Source organism: Centrocercus urophasianus, unplaced genomic scaffold (genome assembly GCF_019232065.1).
Source record: "Centrocercus urophasianus isolate 14NV4802_14NV808 unplaced genomic scaffold, USGS_Curo_1.0 seq_15, whole genome shotgun sequence".
Lineage (NCBI taxonomy): Eukaryota > Metazoa > Chordata > Aves > Galliformes > Phasianidae > Centrocercus > Centrocercus urophasianus.
Window position 1 is genome coordinate 39,805,213 of NW_024884697.1, and position 19,601 is coordinate 39,824,813.

Sequence of the window (19,601 nt, forward strand, 5' to 3'; positions counted from 1 at the left end):
ATTTCACCTGCATGTGTGTTAGCTCTTTGTTGTTTTGCAGATTTGTGATTTGTGGTGGTGTATATTCTCTGACCTAGAGAGATTATTTGTTCCAACAAACTTATTTAGATCTTTATACAATATATAAGCTCTGTCACCTTTGCTTTCCCACCAGAGTAATTCACCAACCTTTAACTAAAAGGAACTTCACATTAAGGGGAAGAAAAAGTACTACTGTTATTTTGCTAATGACTACCCAGTGAAGAGCTCAGAAGGAATGAGATTTCACTCAAAATGTCATCAGAGGTTGATAAGTAGTTTATGTCATTGTTGAATAAGATAGCTCAATAGTTTGGATGGTTTTATTTTTATCTTTTGAGTTTTTTGCACTACTTTTTCTGTTTTCCTTGAAGTGGGTGTTCACAAGCTAAGTAGTACAGCTATCTGCTCAGCCAGTATATGCATAAATAAGTTGACTCCATATTCAGATGCACAGCATTTTATTCTACATAAGGCAATCATTTTGGATGAAAAGACCCCTGAGTACTGAAGCATTTCAAATCCTTTTCCATTTGACCATTCAATGACCTGATAACTATTTCCTGTCCCTGAGTAAGGTTGTGACCCAGGTCTTAGAGTGCAAAAGACAGATAATTTTAGAAACAAGTTAAATCCAAATGGATTTGGTTGGAGGGGATAAGGGAGAGAAAATTTGGCTAAATTCCTCTAAAATAAAGTGTTAAAGCACTTGGATTTGGTAAGCCTCATTGAAAACAATTATTGAATTTATTGCCATTTGTTTGGATGTCTGGAGACTGTGATCAATATTGAAATTGTTTGTTTGTTTGTTTTGCTTTTACTAAAAAATATCCAAATGCAAGCAATTCTTTTTACACTGAAAAAAAAAAAAAAATTGCTAGTGAAGATGTCATTAAAAGGTATGTTTAGGTATATCCCAAGCATTTTCTGGCATAAATATTTCAAGCATTAAATTGATCTTGGTAAGTGAATTATATTTTAACATAGGCCACAAAACGGGTGTCCATAGAAATATCACAGCTGTTGCATTGCACAAAAGTTTATCTTGCAAAAGTACTTGCATTTTATGTGGAGCTATGAACAAAGAATATAATGTATACTTAGAGTCAGTTATAGGTACAAATTTTTCAAATGTATTTTTCAAATTTTTCAAATGTTTCAGTTGCACAGCGTGATGCTATGTTTAATAGCAATGTCTCTGCAAACTTTTCAGAAGCGTACTTAAGAGGCCTTTATTCCAGAATTTTTCACTGATTTAAGAATATATTTTTTCAGTTTTCTTATGTAGAAGTTCTTATTATATAGGAGTGCTAAGGAGAATTGGTAGTATTTGTAAGGTCAGAGATCTACAGTATTCCAATAAGGCTACTTTTCATATGACAGTGCATTTAATTATTGACGCACCTCTTAATATTTTCTTTTTTTATAACTATCTTTTTATATTTTTATAATTATCTGTTGTGAGTCAGACAGATAATTTATTTTGGTAATACACAACATTTTTCAAGCAAAACTTTTTTTTTTAAATTGAAATCCAGTTATTAAAAAAAATCATGCAATTCAAGGCTAACTCTAAGAGCAAATTCCTGTACCTACAGATTACGTTTCATGTAATCTATAAAAATAGGCAGTATGTATGTTAGATGATTTTTCAAGGAATCATAGGAGTGCTTATAACTAATTCAAATATTGTATTTCACAACTGTCATTAAGGAAGGAGAATATGATTTACCTTAAGTTTTATAAATGGTTTCTAAGAGCAAACTGATTATCAAGCTTACTAAAATTGACTGTGGAAAGTCATTTCCCTAAAGCACTTTCATGCTTTTTATTTTTTCATATGTATCAAGCTCAGTAATTTTTCAAATTATGAAAATAACAGAGATCTCTTTATAAAATATAGAATTTAATTTTAAAAAATTTGAAAGTCAAATTTGCTTCAGTATCTGATGGTATATATTTTGTGATTGAGAAATTAGTAGAGAATATAAAAAGAAAAGAAGCTATGTGCTACTAAGGCATAAAGTTCTGATTTAACCTACCAATGACCTGACTTTGTTTGTTCAGATGACAGTTCTAAAAGTGTGCAGAGAATATTCCCCTTTAATACAGTTATTTGCCGCAAGCCCTGACCTCACTGCCTGTAAGGGAGCAGGTCTGAATTGGCCCTTTCTCTGATATCGTGACATTGCTTCTGTTGCCTCGATTGTGACCTCTGATTGCATGATACCCCTGAGAGTTCAATTTAATAAGCGTGACTCCTGACTCTTAGCCAGGTCTGCCTTCTTAGGTTTTGTCAGACTCTGTAGACCAGAGTACAAGCATATGCTAAAACATTGCATAGGCTGTCATCATACTGTGTGAGTTGTGTGCACTGTATTCAGTGTTCTCTTTCAAAGATATTTCATTTATTGCAAATGGAAATATTTATAAAAAATATTTGTAATAAATTTTAATAATTTATTTATGTATCATTAAAACTGCTCAGTATTTTTTATATATATCGCTTTGCAAATAGTTACTACTATTTCAATGTTTTACTAAGCATGCATGTTATGTATATGTCATGCTAATTCCTTTCTTTGAAATTTGTTTTGTTTCCCCAATGAGAGCATTGAAGTTTCTGTGACTTCCAATAAGTAATGCGTTTGTTCATTACAGAAGTGTTTGAGGTGAATTCCCTTTTTTTTGTTGCATAATTAATACAGTTGCACAATGAGACAGTACTGACAAGCACCCTGAGCATTATGTGATGTAGTTATTCATGACAAGTTAGGTGAAAACTGAAGAATCTGATTGGAATTTGGGTGAAGGTAAGTAAAATCAAAACTTCTTAAGTATCATTGAAAATTACTAGGTTTTGTGACTATTTTGCTACCTCACTGTACTCTTTTCTCCTGTTTTCCTTCTCTTCTAACCAGAATCGTGAAGGAGACTCTGTTCAAAGACCCAGCTGCCTTGAGGATGATGATGCTGTTCAGACGTTGCTTCAGTTTTAGTATTCCTAGATGCATTCGCTGAAGTAGACTGTGGAGAAGTTTAAACATTTGAAAGAAAGTTTAAGAACTGTGTTACAAGTGGCAGAAGTTTATTTGTTTACTGAAGTATATTTTTTTGTATTCTCATTCCTATTTCGTGTACCTTTTTCAAGCCTCTATATCAGTATCTCTAATGTACTGTTTCTAATATACTGTATTTAGGTTTCCAGACAAGAGAAGCAGAAAAATCTTGCTTCAGCAATAGAATACTTGCCCACTTTTATGGTTACACTAAGGGAATTTCTGTAAATACTTTTTTATATTTCTCCATTTCAACTGTTTTAAAGAATTCTATTTACCCTTCTACTCAGATTCTTTTGTTTTACAATTGATATGTCATGTATGGAATGGAAACTATATTAGAATCTTTCTTACAAAATATGTTTTCCAATATAAGGCATTATCTTTTCACATTCAAACTTCCTAATAAAATGCTTTTCATTCTTTGTAACAGTGAGCATTACAAATCCTACCTACTTTGGTCAAGTAAATCGTTTTTAATTGTTTCATTTTGCTTTGTATTTTGTTTTGCTTTATGTATCTTTTGTAAGAATTCTTGTGTAAGTGAATATAATTGTAATCATCTTGTTTAGTTTACAAAATTGTGAAACCTTTGATTATCTGTTGCCTTATTCTGTAGTAAATTTTATAAGGTTAACTATTGAAGGGTTAGGGTCTTTAATATATCAAGTATATGTTCACTCACTTAATTGGACTTCATGAACTTTCACTCTTTTTTGGACCCTGTGCTAATTTCAAGTGCTTAGGTAAGTAGCTGCAAGTAAGCAAAATTGAACAACTGACAAAACAAATGATACTTTGAGGTTTATTAGCCATTCAGAATCATCATGCTGTTTAACTTATTTATATGTCAGTTGGTGAGCAGTTTAGCTCAGAAATTTAGAAAGAAGGAGACTAATTTAAACACCTACTTTAGGAGTAAAATATTACCAATCAATCTAAGGGACAATAAAATTATGTTCAGTAGTAAAACTGGAGTGGTTGCTTGTTTGTTTTCTCATTAAAAATAATTTAAATGAAGGTCAAAACAAAAGTCACTAATGGAACAGAAAAGGAATTTATTCCTTTTTCTTCATTCAGTGAGGTGAATTATTGCAACCTCCTTGCATAAATAGATATGATGCCATCGTAACAATAACTGCTTCACAATCAATATAATCAAGTTACATTCCTATAGGGCCAAATACTCTTGAGTGTGTGTTTTTTAACTAAAGTCATATATATTGTGTTTAAGTTACTGCACTTTTCATGTGTTTACAAGCTGAAAACTTCAATCCAGTCAGTAAAGAACTCTGTAAAACTGATAAGCTCTTTGAGCCACATCAATTAATAATTAACCTGGGGCAAGTCTCCAGCAAATCATGGTTTGATTTTTTTTTGTTTGTTTGTTTGTTTTACTTTTTTTCCCCTCTACCTGTCCTTTTTTACAAATGAGATTCCCTTTTATGAATAAATCCATGAAACAGTGGAATTTCACATTGTCTATTTTCTTCCGTGATGTATCAACCAATTAAATATAACTTATTAAGAACTGGTATTTGATGTCAGTATTTATTTTTTTTTCCTTTTAAGTCTCTTGTATTTATAGTTATTTTTAAGAATGAAGATAAATATGTAAGAATTTTACCCACTTGGGATTTGCCTCTCTTTAGATGTAGTCTATCTGAGACTTTTTTTTTCCATTCAGTTCAATAAGCATTAAATCAAGCCTTGTTTATACAGTGTTTGACATAATGGCAGACCTGATCTTCAGTGGTACTTCTGGGTCTTACTAAAAAAGTAGATTAAACAGCAGCCTTGGACTTAATCTGTGTAGATTTTTTGTATGTATTTAAGAATGTAAAGTTGTTCTACTGTTATGCATTACTGCACTGACAAATCTAGGAATTGTTGTCCTGGTGCCTTCATCAAATGCCAAGAGCTATTTCCATTCAGCATCAGAATGTAAGCCAGAAGTAGTTTCACCACATGGGATAAATAGCTTTAAACTGAAAATGGTATGTATACATAATAAATAGAGTTGATGACCAATTTATAAGTATTCATAATTGAACTACATATTCACATTAACACAAGAATTTCATTACATTTTATTTTCAGTGTTATTCTGCATTGCTAAGTGTCAATCATATATGATGCTTGTGAATATCAAAAGTGTTGAGGAATGTAAGTTCTTAAAAACAAGTTCACATATTTTTCAGATAACTATCTAGAGAATATATTTATTATCGAGGATAAACATAATTAAGACTTTTTAATATGTACATTCCCAAGCTGTGATATAAGATTACATATTTTAATTTCCTGCTTATGAAAGTTATGAGGTAATATGGAATAAATCAGCTTTACAAACTTAATATTGCTCCTGAATATTTATTTATTTATTTATTTATTCTTGGCAGAGATGCCTTCTTATGACAAATCAGTCTCAAATGATTTTTTTTGTCGTGTTTGGACTTTTCTGTCCCTGTCTTCTACTTCTAAGTCCTTCAGTATAAATAAAACTTACCCTAATGGTTATCACACAGTAAAATTTACTCTTGCTTTGTATTTGTTGCATACTTCATGGTGAGCGACATAGTAGTTACAACCTTCTGAAATCTTACAATATGTTGTGGAATTTTTTTCCTTTTTAAAGAATTTCTGTGGAAGATCTGGTTTCTTAATTCATTTTGATTGGTTTATTGAATGTAAAGAATGATATTTATCTTACTTGGCCTCAATTCAAAGTGATTATTTTTTGTCACTTGAAAATGCTGTCTCAATAATGAGTAACTAAGCGTGTTCTTGACTGTTTCTTGAATGCATATGCTAATCTTAAGAAATGGGAATTTATAAAATGATGTAAATCTAAAGATCTACTAAAAAAAGTTATAGAATTATTCATTTTCTCTTGAGCAATACGAACTCCGTTTTTTGTTGGGAGCTTCCATCCTTAGGGGATTTAATAATTGCCACAGAATATGAGAAGAACAGGAGATGAAGTTTGTACTAGGCAGATTTTGGGAATGATAAAGAATGTGAATGTAGGCAGTAAGGACAAACATAGACTCAATCTGATTCCACCTACTTTACACCTTACTCCTTTTCTCCTAGATAACACTGGACAAACCATTTTATAGTTTAATTTTTTACTTTTAAAATTTCTTTAATTCTTCAAGAGCCTTGACTATCCAAAGATTTTTGAGTATCTCTTAGCTGTACTCTCAATTTATTCTTTTGGCAGCCCTGTTGATGAAAATTGCTTATGCTGAGTTGCTGAAGTGGTTAATACATCGTCTACAGAACACCCTGTACTACACATGGGAATAATGTGAAAGAACAACGTAGTGCTATAAGGCTTAGTATATACTTCCTGTAAAAGACTTGTAAAAACCTGGGTGGATCTTGAAGAGTGCTGTTTGCAGGAGGCAGCAGTTTGTGTCAGGAATTGGCCTCCTTATGGTTAGGATATCACTTCAGTAGGTTTTTTTTAGAGCTGTTTTGTAATCTTAAGCAGGAACAAACTTAGTTTGGCAAACATGAAGCTATTAATATATTAAAAGTCTGTTCATGGGTGGCAGATTGCCACCATTAAACCACTGCACTACTTTATTTTTAATTTCTTCCTCTTCCCAATTTGATCTTCAAGTCCTTTCATGAGAGTTACTGCCTGAATCACTTCAGAATAGTCAAAAATCAGAAAAAAAATTAAAATCAATAATTGCATATGTGAGAGCTTCTGATACATCACTCAGATTAAACATTTCTCTAGGCTTATAGATAAGATGGGAAAGATGGTGCAGGTCTTAAAGAATGGCATGAATTGAAGCTGATATTGTTAACATTGAAATTACGGAAGACAAATTAGAAATTACATGTAACATAAATGATGGAGTGGGCAAAGTACTGACTGCCCATAAAATCATGCAAGTTGAATAGACCATGAGGAACAGTTTAAAGCTATCTTGAAGTCAGTGCCAGGAAAGTAAAGCTTATGAAAAAAAAAAAAAAATTGAAGGGGAATGTACTATGTCCACAAAAAAAGATCTAAGTAATTTTATTTAGAATAAAATTTTGTAGTTTGTGCTATATCTGTATTATCAGACAGCTGTGGTGAAATATATTAAATAACCAGAAAATGCTGAATGAAGAATTAATTGGCAATATTGCAACATAAATAGAGAGAATTCAATAAAGTGTCTTAAAAGTGTATCATTGAATATAAAGACCTGAATTTGTTTCAAGATGGGGTACCGAACAAATCGAGAATAACCAATTGGCTATTTATCAGTACTGATATTGACCAACAGTAGTGGTGCTACAGAAGGCAGGAACAAGCAGTGAGAGAGGAAAGAATATTTGTGAAGTCCCAAGTATAAAATTTTGTTTTCCTTGAATTCAGAAGCTGAAATTTGTACAATTTCAGTGGTTTAGGAAACTCCGTGAAAAGATTCAGCTTTTGCATAATCTAATAATAAGAGTTCAGAAAGATAACACATCTGGGAGAGGCTGAAGTATGTTAACTACTGACACAGAAAAAACTAAGTAGGTGAAGTTTTATTAGTGATGTGAATCACCCTGAAATAGATCATAATGTAGAAGACAGAAAGCAGGGAAGAAAATAGGGAGAAGAAGGGGAGCCAAAAAAAATAAAACAAAACTATGGTCTTAAGGCATTTTACTCATGAGTGGTAAACACCTGAATTCCAGGGAGGAAGAATGAATTTGAGGTTGAGGTCAAAAACAGTTACACAGTGAAAAGGAGATAATTGCAATAGCAGATGAAGGATTTAGAGAGATGAATGTTCACAGAAGGAAGAGTGATATAGTAGACATTTTTTTATTGAAAAGAATCTGAAATATCTGGTAAAAAGAGAAAAATAGCAAAAGTTTTAGGAATACAAACACTGAGAAATAATTGTATTTTTTTCCTTTCTTTGTTTTTATAATTTTTGAAGCACATACTCCTGTGGGTTAATCAGCATTCCTATATTCAAAACTTCTTGTGATGTAATTTATAATACGTGTGAAAGCATCAAAAAATTTTGCAGACCATTACTTGATCTGGTATTCTTTTAAAAAACATCTGTTGTATCTTTTATTCATCTGTGCACTCAAATGCTGATATAAAAAATATCTCCATATTTCATTCATTCTGGCCCCAGATATGCAAATTATTTTCTTCAAAGTTACTCAAATGAAGAAGTATAACTACCCAATCTTCCTGTGTCACAAACAGGTTTATATATTTTTAAGGTAGGAATGTGTTTTGTTATCTGAAAATTGTGAGTTGTAGATGAAGAAAGATGATCTAGGGATATTATAATTTTAAGTGAAGAAAACTTTGCATCAGTTACTGACACACAGTGCTACCAACTGTCTGGAAATCTTAGGAATATTGGTAATGTATACACTGAGTACCTGTGAATAGGCTAAAGACCACTCCAAATATCACTCATTTTTGAAAAACCAAAATTATAGGCATGTTGTGATTGCTCTTTAATACTTAAGAGAATCTAGTAACTTTTGACAAAGTGGACTTGCAAAAAATGTGTCAAACTTTCTATGGGAGAAGAAATTCTCATTTCTCCTACACTTTAGCATAAGTTTTGTTATTTGGTCTTTTAATTATTTTCTGGTTTGTTAACAAATTTTGCAGGTTTTTACCTTGATATCAATGTTATCACGTCATTCTTGCTTTCTGTTCTGAAGTTATTATACAGATTGTAACAGAAGTAACGTCCTTTTCGGTTGACTTTAAGTATGGAGAAAATGAAATAAAATATTAGATTTTAGGTTTAGTATTTTTAGATTCTTTTACTAGTGTTTATTATAACTTTATGGAAAGCCTGAAATATTATAAAACTCCTTTGGAAGTGGGGGGATATATATAATTTTAATATTTATTCAGACTAATCTTTTTATAGATTTGATACACTTCCACACAAGCTCATACATATACGCTCTCGGGATATATATTGCTGAATGGTAATCTGTACCAGAATACTGACAGATAACAATGTCAATGTCTTAATAGCACTGACATGAATTTTATACCCAACTCAGCTACTTAATTCCATTATTAAAAGAACCATTTCCAGATTACATATTGAGAAAATTAACACTGGTCACAGATTTTTTATATTAAGGGAGGAAAACTTAGAATCTTGAATAAATTCTGAGCCCTTCTTTCATATCATAGATCTTAGTTTTCTTAGTCTGTAACTTTATTTGTATGGTACTCAGTATGAAGCGAATTCTGAAGTGAATTAAATAGCCCTCTAAACTCAAAATTTAACCATATCTATTTGAACATAGTGCAGACTTCACACAGTTCTGTTTCAATAAATATTTATCACATTAAAGCTAAAACTTCTGTCTTCCCATCATCAACCAAAATAGATTTAAACAAACTGCACTGAGTCAGGTTCCTCAGCACGACTTTGCATAAAATTTGGCAAAGAGTTCAGTTGCTAACATGGTTTCAGAGCAGTCAGACTTTGTGTTTTCTGGACATAAAATCTAAAAATGAAAATGCAAATCTGAAAGATTGCTCTGAATGTAGATATTGTGTAATCATATTTTTTCTTTTGTGTACTGGTTTTCTCTTAACACATGTGCCTGCAGTGAGAAACTTGAGTGTGAGATACTTCTAAGACTGTGGAAAACATGCATTTGGAATACCCTTTAGCTTGATTTGAGTCTCAGGCTTCTATATCCTAAGCTATAATTCTGGGGTATGTTTCAGCCTCCTTTTTAAAGCTGATTGCTTCAACACAAGGTGCCTCAATCTTGAAGAAAGAAAAAAATATTATCTAGAACTTCACCAACAGTTCATAGATTCTTAGGCCTTCTCCTATAACTAACAAGAGATTATCCAGATATAGTCTAATGTTAAATGTTTAAAAAACACCATATTTTAAACTGGACAATAGTTATGCTGTCTCAGAGCACACTCTGCAAACAAAAAATATGACAGACTGAAGTTTACATTTTTCTGGATCCTAAAATTAAAGTTTTTATGGGTTAACATGTTGATTTGAAGACCTGGAAAACAATCTGTTCTTTTCCTGAAATGTTCAGTTCCATGGACATTGCAGTTGCCCTGATTCTCCTGAGTAAGTGTTCTCTACTCAGATGCTCAAATTCTTCAGAAAAATGGCAAAAGGTGCCCCTGATTCAGGTCTGAGTGTGTAGAATGTGTAGAGATTATTAATTTGTAACACCTAAAAATCATTACTGTACTATTACCAGTTGTAAGTCTATTCCAATGGTAAATTATTACCGTGTGTGTTGTAAAAAAATATCCAAAAGATTGAAAGCTTAGAAATGATAATCCAATGAGTGTACAATACTTTAAATACTTCTGAGATGAATTTGTTTTTTGACGGAGTTTTACCTTCTTTGATGTGTTCCTTTCTTCTTTGATATTCTAAGAGTTGTCTGGCTTTAACAATTAAAGATTATAGATCTGATCCATTTCAAAGTTGCAGAATGCTTACAGGTCTTATGAACCTCTGTGGAATTTGTGAGTGTTAGTACTACTACGAAATCAGGTCCAGGTTTTAAAAAAGCCAGAGCCCTAATTTAAGAAAGCTATCAGGCAAATGCATGTTAATGATAATGATACATGAGATTTTCAAACACATGGTGTTCATAACTGGAATGGGAAAGTGATAATGGTGTGTTTTAATTCATAGCATAGTATTTCCATAAGAATTATATAGAGAGAGGTGGATATTTGAATGTGACTGGATACGTTTCAAATTAAAATATAGAATAATGTTGTCTGCACTTTTGGGGCACTTTTTTATTTTGATCACTTTCTCATTTCAATAATATTTCAATAATTCTAGTATGAATGTGTATATGATACAATTTTAGTAAGTAAATTGTGTTTCAAACATAGTTAAGTCAGAAATTCCAACTGAAACTAAGGTGCATTATTAACAATCACTTCAGAAGAAAAAAGAAACTTGCTAACTCAAAAATACACTTTTTATAAGTTTTGTCATAGCTTATTGTATGTATATTTTCTTTTATCACTAACTCTCAGACTCAGGCATGAATTTGTAATATGGGTTTTAAACCCCTGATAGATTTCCCTTGTAAAGGAGGAGAAGGATACAAGGACTTTAGCAAATGCATAGTTAATACTGGTTATTTTACCAGGAGGAAGTAATTCTCCCGAGAAAGACAGGTAATACTGAGCCAAACTTTTCTATAAATACAGATAACAAGAAGCCTAGAGTTAATTACTGTTTAAGCTTATTGTTCCTCACTGGAGAATGTGTGCCAATATAACAGGAGTTTGTATCTCCTAGACTGCTCTTATAAAGTCACATAAAATGTTTCGTACTCCTGTTAGAAATCAGATTATTTTTTTTTTCATCTGAAGAGATATAAGAGTACCGGTATAGCTGTAAACTTGGAATGTACAAATGTTCAAAATATCAGAAAGCTTTACTCCAGAACTAGGAACACCAAAAATGAATATTATAAACCTAGGAAAGAAGTGGCTTTTGCTTTATTCAAGGAAGATGAAGTCTGTTATTAGAAGTTTTTTTCTATTTTAATATTTGGAAGTGACACTGCTTGATCTTTTTAGAATGATGTCATATCTTCATTTTGGTAGATTCAGTGACACTCCATCCAAGATTTTAATTTTTTCTTCCTGAGAATGTATGCAATAGCAAGGACATACATTCTTTATAACTGCTAAGGGTAATTTTTTTCACTTAATTACTAGGCTGATGATCACAATCAAGACATTTATATTATATAGACTTCATATTATGGATAAGGCAGTTCAACAGGTTCAGCCTCAGGAGTGGATTTGTTTGAATAAACATTCCCTATACTGATAAAGATAGAAAATACAACCAAAAGGCAATTTTATTTCAAGCTATGATATAAGAAGTTACAATACTTTGACAACGTTTCCTTAGAGCCAAAAGATGAAAGCAGTGGCCCCACTGCAGTGCCAGATAAAATGGAATTGAGAAACTACAATTTTCTGCTCATGCAAAGAGAATTATAATTTTTATTCCAGGAAAAGGATAAAAAGTACTACAGATAATGTAGCAACTCTCTCACAAGACCTTTTTTCCTCACTAGGTGAAAAAGAAGAATTTACTCAGCTGGATACTACTTTAGATGAGAAACTACAGAGGAGAAAAGACTTTACTTACCAATGGCTTCGTACACAGCATTCGGATTATGAAACAGCAAGTTCAAAAAATATGAAGGGGTGAGATCATCGCCTTTAAATTAATTTTTTTATAATTGTAAATTTATTTTGTAAAGTGTAACCTAGGTTAATGGTAATGAAACAAACGTGACTACGTAGTTAGCAGATCCTACACTGTATTTTTAGGTTCCAGACATGGTACTTTTTAGGAATGTTTTAGTCACTGAGTAGATACTTCTTCCACAGTGATGATGAAATGGTACACAGAACCTTATGATAAACTATAATTGTAGGTTGACTTCAGCAGTGCAGTCGGTTTTGTATTGTAAGTAGTATAGGAAGGAGAACTTCATATACCTTGCAACTTTAATGGTATGTATTATGTTTTTATGCAATTAGATCAACTGTGACATTACCTATATTGACTGATTCAATTAAGGAAGTAAAACACCCACTTTTTAACTAGATACTGTGTATTAATATAATAATAATATTTTGTCACCAAACATAACACCTTGTTTTACATATTCATGGTGTATATTAATAATGTTATAAACATACTCTCTACTTTGTTATTAAAGTGTAATATCAATACTGTTAAAGAAAAGATTTTTTTCCCTAAACTATCATTAAGACATATGTAAGTATATAAATACAATATAAACCATTGATATCTCTGTGAAATCATTAATAAACACACTGTCAGGCATCTCTAATAGAATTAAACAAGATCGTAAGTAGGCAAGAATTTTAACTTCGTTTTCATTTAAAAAGTTATTTGATTATTAATGAAATTGACTACATATTATTATGTTTTATATGGAAAAATATTCCACATTTCTAAACTGTTGAAGATGCAAGGAAATACATGTAGCAGATATTCTTCAGAATATATGTCAGTTGTGTTCCATAGTAGTGAGAGTTCAAGAACTTGTTTAAAATAGCTGTCATGAAAACATGGAACAGAACATATAATGATGTTTGAAATAAGATGTAGAAAGTTATAAAGTTTTTTTGTTTGATTGGTTGGTTGTTAATGTTATCGTGTTATCTCTGCAAGTCGGTGCTGTACACTAATCTTTGTACTGTCATTTTTAATATTATGTTACCTTTTCTGCGTGTAGCAAAACTTCAGTGGAACATCACTGATAGACTGCTTAGAACAGCTGATACATTTATGCAACTGAAAACTATTTTATTCTTATAGAAGATGAAAATTGATATAGTTACCGTTTATGTCAGTGCATGTACATGCAGCCATATGTTGTATTTATTGATGTATACAATTTGAAATTAGTGTTTTATGATTGAATGAACAGCAAATTCTTAATTCTAATACTAGGCACTATTAATTATAATATTAATTTCTCTGATACTTTAACATGTATTTTAACCTTGAAATTGTTTTAAATGCCATAATTGCTAATTTGCTAGATTTGAACCGGAATGTTTCTTTGAAACAATTTTGCATAGGTATTTTAATGAACCCATTGCAGTGATATTCATTAAAATTTCCATTCTACATTTTTCCTAGCTGTTGTTTTTTGCCTGAGTTGAATCATGTGATCTGCAACAGTGGACAAGTACAACTTGTGGTAAGAACTTGTTTCCATGTTAAATTTTGCTGAATTCAGCTAGGCCTTTGATGGCATTTTCAAATGTGTATTTGGTATAAAAGCAAGCAGGAGGGTTTTTTTTGATTGAGTATAATTTTTCAATGTTGTCTCTGTTTCACAATCAAGTTAAACCATTGATGGAGACCAGAGGAAAAGCTTCAGATGTGGAAACACATATGTGTACTTAGTGTTCTGGTGAGACACTGGAACAGGCTGTCTAGAGAAGTAATGTATGCTCCGAGATGTTAGAGACCAGGTTGAATGGGACCTGGAGCAGCCTGACCTACTGGGTGGCAACTCTGCCCACAAATCTTTGAGGTCCCTTCCAACTAAGCCATTCTTTGATTCTTTGATTCTATGATTTAAAGTTTCTAAATCAACCTTCAAAATGCTTTAAAAAATAAATATGGTTCAGCACCATTATTGACTGAAAACACTAATTTTTGTAAATCAGACAAGCTTGAAAGTTCTTAAATTCTGTAAGTCACATATCTGAATCAGTCTAATATCACTGCATTGTATGATTTACTACTAAGTATTAAGTTATATATTAAAATATAATGTATATTAATATATAATGTATATTAATATAGTGACATTTGTAAAAACAGAGTAAAAAGAGATTTATTTCTACCATTTCTTTCCTGTTTTTTTTTTTTTGTTTGTTTGTTTTTTGTAAAATGGCCTCTGTCTTTTTGTGATCAACTCTTTTCTTTGTGGCCTGTAAAAAAACTTCTGTATTTCTGAAACAGGTAATTCTGTGGGCCGGCAGGAGAGGAAATACAAATGATTTAACAATCTGTACATTTACTAGATGAAAAAACTTAGTTTCAGAAATATTCAGAATTTCTTTTGTTGGTAAGCAGATCAATTTATACTGTATGACTTATTCCCAAGCTGACAATATTCTTTTTAACATAATTATGAGGAGATTAAAAAAAAGAGAACTTTCAAACAGTATAGAGTTTTGTTTTATAAATAATATTAATCGTAATTTTAATTTTGATGTATCTGCACTTTCATTTGAATGTGTTGATTCCAAGTATCTATTCATACTGAGTATGAGAACATATTTCTGGTGTGCAAAATATGACATGTTTATAAATTATGATTGTTTATAAAAGAATATGTTTATAAAGTATGACAACATGCTTTTATGTGTTTCTTCATACTGCTTGTATTGAGCTGCTGTTCATACAGAACTGTACTGAGCTACTTCCAAATTGATTCAGTGTCAAATTTATAAGAACTATATCATATTTACATACATAGGTCACTCCAAAAAGTAATGCCTCATATTTTTTTTTCTTGGAAACTTCAGCAGATACAAAGAATGAGGCAATATCATTTGATGGAGCAAGTTCTCAGTTACAAAATGTTATTTTTCAACTTACCAACATTATTTATGCATTTTCATCAGCAATAAACAAGAGCCTGCATGCCATATTTTTAAAAATCTGCACCAGCAGAAATGACCCACTGGTTTAAAGCTGCTGTGTTGGTATTGTTGCTGAAATGCACCACCCACCACTTCACTGTTTGGTCTCCATAAACATTCAGTAAGCATCAATAAATGTCAATGTGTGCAGTGTTTTCCACATGCTTCATACTCACCTTCATGCCAGGTGCCATTCTGTCAGACTGCCCTTCTGCTGCCATCTGTCACATGGCAGCAAAATATCAGAGAACATTGGCGGGAAGTTTCAGCCTCCACTGCCATACCACCAACATCTGACTCTGACATCATGGGCCAAAGTAATAAAATGGGAGATATTACTTTCAGAGCAGACCTCATGTAAAATGGAAGATGTTATGTAAAAAAGTTTCCACTAGTTACATTATGTGTGGTATGCTGCTAAGATTACATACATCATTCTGTGTTTGGGACAATCTTGGCCTTTTCCAACATCTGTGGTCCAGTTTCAGCAACTTTGCAATGCTGTGTTTTAGAAATGCTTCTATAAACTCTTATAAAATTTATGGTTGAAAAAATGCAATTCTTAGGTTTTTTGAAAGTTCAGTGGCTTAAATCATGATCTAGATGATGTCTGATGAGTTTTAGGTGCAGCAGTACTTGAAGAAATCTTAATCTAATAATGTTATCTAAATTACACATTAGATAATTATCAGTTAGCATATGTGCATATAGGTAGAATGTTTCCTGTTTGCAGTAAACGTGTCTGTCCACAAAAGTCTACAGCAATCCCACCACAATATTATGTGGTGTACCCGCATAACAAGAAATGTTATGGGATTGTTACATCCTGAGCCATATTACACAGCTGTTCCACATGAATGAAATGTTGAGAAGAATGCAACAGGTCGAAAAATAGAAAAAGGACTAAAATATATATCTAATGTAGAAAACAGCATTATATATGCATTGAAATAATTATATGGCTTGTTTATATATACAGATATATAATATATATATTTTATATATAGATGTCTATAGAATTTTGCTTTAAAAATAAATGTAGATTTTGTTAACCTTTTAAAGTTCAAATTGATAATTTTGCATAATATGACCACGTAAGTGCATAGGAAGGCATATTGACTTACACTTTATACTAGGCACTTCAAATTAAACACAGTTTTCCTGGATTAGAGTAGAACAGACTTTTCCAGTAATTCTTGTTACATATTTAAGTTATCCCCATGGTTAAACTATTGTTCAACATCCAAAATAATTAAGATATAGCTTGAATTTAAACAGTACTTTTTACCTCAGAAGATTAAAGAATATCTAAATAATTTAACATAGGAATAGGGAAATATTCAGCTGCAGAACTGTTCTAAAGGCAAATATTCCTCCTGACAAAAATTAATTTCCAACTAATTGGAAAAATATCTGAAGAGTTAAATGTAGTGACCAGTACAGTCTGAAGTCCAACATAGTACTTTGTGAAAAAGTGTACCAGTATCTTAAATTTCTTTTAAATTTTGGCTTTAAGCTATAGAAGTAAATGGCAAGGTTTTAATTATCTTCAGAGGACTTTTAATGAGATTCTTTACAAACCTGAAATTAAGTTTGCTTCAGAGATTAATGCAGCTTTAAAAATTACTTTGATTGTACTTGTGTAAAAACATTTGTCTTTGTTTGAAAGAATGTAGCGTAAATTTTGCATGAGAGACAGGCCTATTAAAATCTCGCATATGACCCTGAATAACATTGTCTACAAGATTATGATACCTCAGCTTTTATGGTGGTATAAACTGGATAATAATTCCGTGGAAAGATTAGTTGCTTAGAATACTGCAGCCTTCAGGGTTTTTGGAAACAGGGACATGAGAAAATTTCTGCTATTTGAAATATTTCTGCTGGTTGAAATAGGTTAGATGGAAATAAGAATGATCAATTGCATTGTTTTGAATCAAGTTAATAACGTTAATTGCATTATTTCATTTTAAGAGGAAGTAAAAGCTTTCTAAAGATTTTGAACACACGGAGATTACAAACTTATGAGGACTGTAAATAGGAAGGCCAAAAATGTAGAGAGTTGCCAGGATTCTTTTGAAATATTCTTAATACTGTTCTTGAAAATACAATAGTGATGTTAGCAACAATAATGCAGCCTGCTACCTGCACAAAATAAAACTTTGTAAAGTCATGATCATTAAATACATAACAGACAGACATCAGGAAGCAAGGAATAAACTTTCTGTGGCATCAAGAGTATGCAGTCACTAAGGAAGAGAAGAAAATATCTGTGTCTTTGGAGTCGCTGGTTTGAAAATTGCATGAAGTTTTTTAATTAATTTTACATTAAACAGCGCCTGGATAAAGACAAAGAAATAAAACAGGTCTCTATTTCGACTGAGTTAGACTGGACTACAAAGTTTGTCTGCATTGGAGAAATGCTTCTTTTGGTACAGTGAGCTGGTTTGAACAGGAAGTCTGGAGATTGTCTCCTCCAGAATAACCTACGTTTGCAGTCATGGCATTTTTCCTAAGTGCAAGGAACTGCAGGAGTCAGCCGCCTGAGGAAGGAACTGAGACTTAGTCTCTCAAGGCCTGATCCAGCAGTCTGGAAGATACTAGTATATTGTGCAAAAGTTTGGTAACATTACCACCAGCACTCTCTTTCTGAAAGGATTCTGAAAGGAATTGGGTCTTTTCAGCCTAGATAGAGAGAGGACTTAATTTGCATCCTGGGCTCCACTTCTGAAGTGCCAGAAGCTAGAAAATTTAAATGTACCCCTTTAGTTGATAATTTCAGCCAACTAGGTCTGCAGTGGGAATTTTGTAGCTCACCCTTCTCCAGTGTCTTTTCCATGCCAGTGCTGCTGGCCCTCTGGTTCTAGTAATATCTGGTTACTGGTATTGTTAGCTAACTGCTTTTGACATTGAATGGCTTTTTTATTTCAAGGAAAGATCATTATTGTTCAATAAATATGAATTAATTTCTAGGGAAAAAACGTTTCTATCTACCGTTTTCAGTGTGTGGTATCTTTCAGGTCAGTATTTTTAACCTTTATCCGATGTGTTGCCATAACAAAGACCTCTAACTAAGCTGAAAGACTATTTTCATTTCTATTTTGCCATACTGAGGTGCAGGTAGCATGCCTCATTTCAAAAAGTAGAAGTTGATAATCAGTAAAACACTGTTACCTAAAGTATGATTTAAATGCTGACTGATGGATATGATTTCGTAGCAAAAAACTACAAGATTAGATTACTTACTGGGTCTTTGATTGACTGAAGTGATACATGTCCTGGATAAAACATAAATATTGCAGAAAATAATCCAATATGACATCCCTGACATTCAGCTATAACTTAAATTATAGACTGGTCAGTAAATGATCTTAAGCTGTTTAAGGTTTCATCAGCCATCTGCAAGATTGATTTTCTTCAAAATTACTGTACTAAAATGTTTTCTTTCGTTGCCGCACTGACTGAGATCAAAACCACAATTTTAAAATCGGCTCCTATTTACAAAAATGCTTTGACATAGTGCATTTGTTCAGCCTAGGCAACAATAAAGGATTGTGGTATCATTTTGAAGAAGGTTGTTTGACAGACCCTGTTTGTTTATTTGGGGTAATGTGAGCTGCATTCAGAAAATGTTACATTTTATTTCATGATTGTGTACATTCTCTCCCACTGCTTCCAGGCAAGCCCTGTAAGCAGAGAAGACACAGATTTAGACCTTGTTTCTCTGGCCAGTGGAAGTGCTTTGACTGTGAAGAGAGAAAAAAATAAGCAGCCACACAGGCACTTAGCAAGATCTTCAAGTAAGTTATAGATCTTTTCATTATCAGTTTAAATATCACTTTGAAATGCTTTGGGGGAACTGAGCATGCTTGGAAACCTTAATATTGCATGGTAATTTTCTTTCTGTTACTTTGTTACCTGAAATACTCTCATATATTTTCTACAGTTCTGTTTAAAAGCTGCATCATTAGTATCAGTGGCCTTTTTTCTTGTAATTTTAACCCACAGTCACCTGTGATGTATGCTAGGTCTGCTGATGAGCAAGTTGTTATTTTTTCTTTATATTACGGAGCAGAAAAATATTTTATCCTAAAAGTAATATTTTTCTATATTCTCCTTTTCCTTCTTTCTTTCTTTCTTTCTTTCTTTCTTTCTTTCTTTCTTTCTTTCTTTCTTTCTTTCTTTCTTTCTTCCTTCCTTCCTTCCTTCCTTCCTTCCTTCCTTCCTTCCTTCCTTCCTTCCTTCCTTCCTTCCTTCCTTCCTTCCTTCCTTCCTTCCGTCCTTCCTTCCTTCCTTCC

The 19,601-nt window shown here is 32.3% G+C and overlaps 1 protein-coding gene across 1 annotated transcript in view; it reads left to right on the forward strand.

Annotated features, from left to right (window-relative positions):
* Positions 1 to 19,601, forward strand: part of LRRIQ1 (leucine rich repeats and IQ motif containing 1) — a 96,693-nt gene that overhangs the window by 65,084 nt on the left and 12,008 nt on the right. Inside the window, exons 23-25 of the mRNA XM_042816215.1 lie at positions 12,177 to 12,309; positions 13,784 to 13,844; positions 18,983 to 19,103. Coding sequence (XP_042672149.1) covers positions 12,177 to 12,309; positions 13,784 to 13,844; positions 18,983 to 19,103 — 315 coding nt within the window. The remainder of the gene's footprint in view (positions 1 to 12,176; positions 12,310 to 13,783; positions 13,845 to 18,982; positions 19,104 to 19,601) is intronic.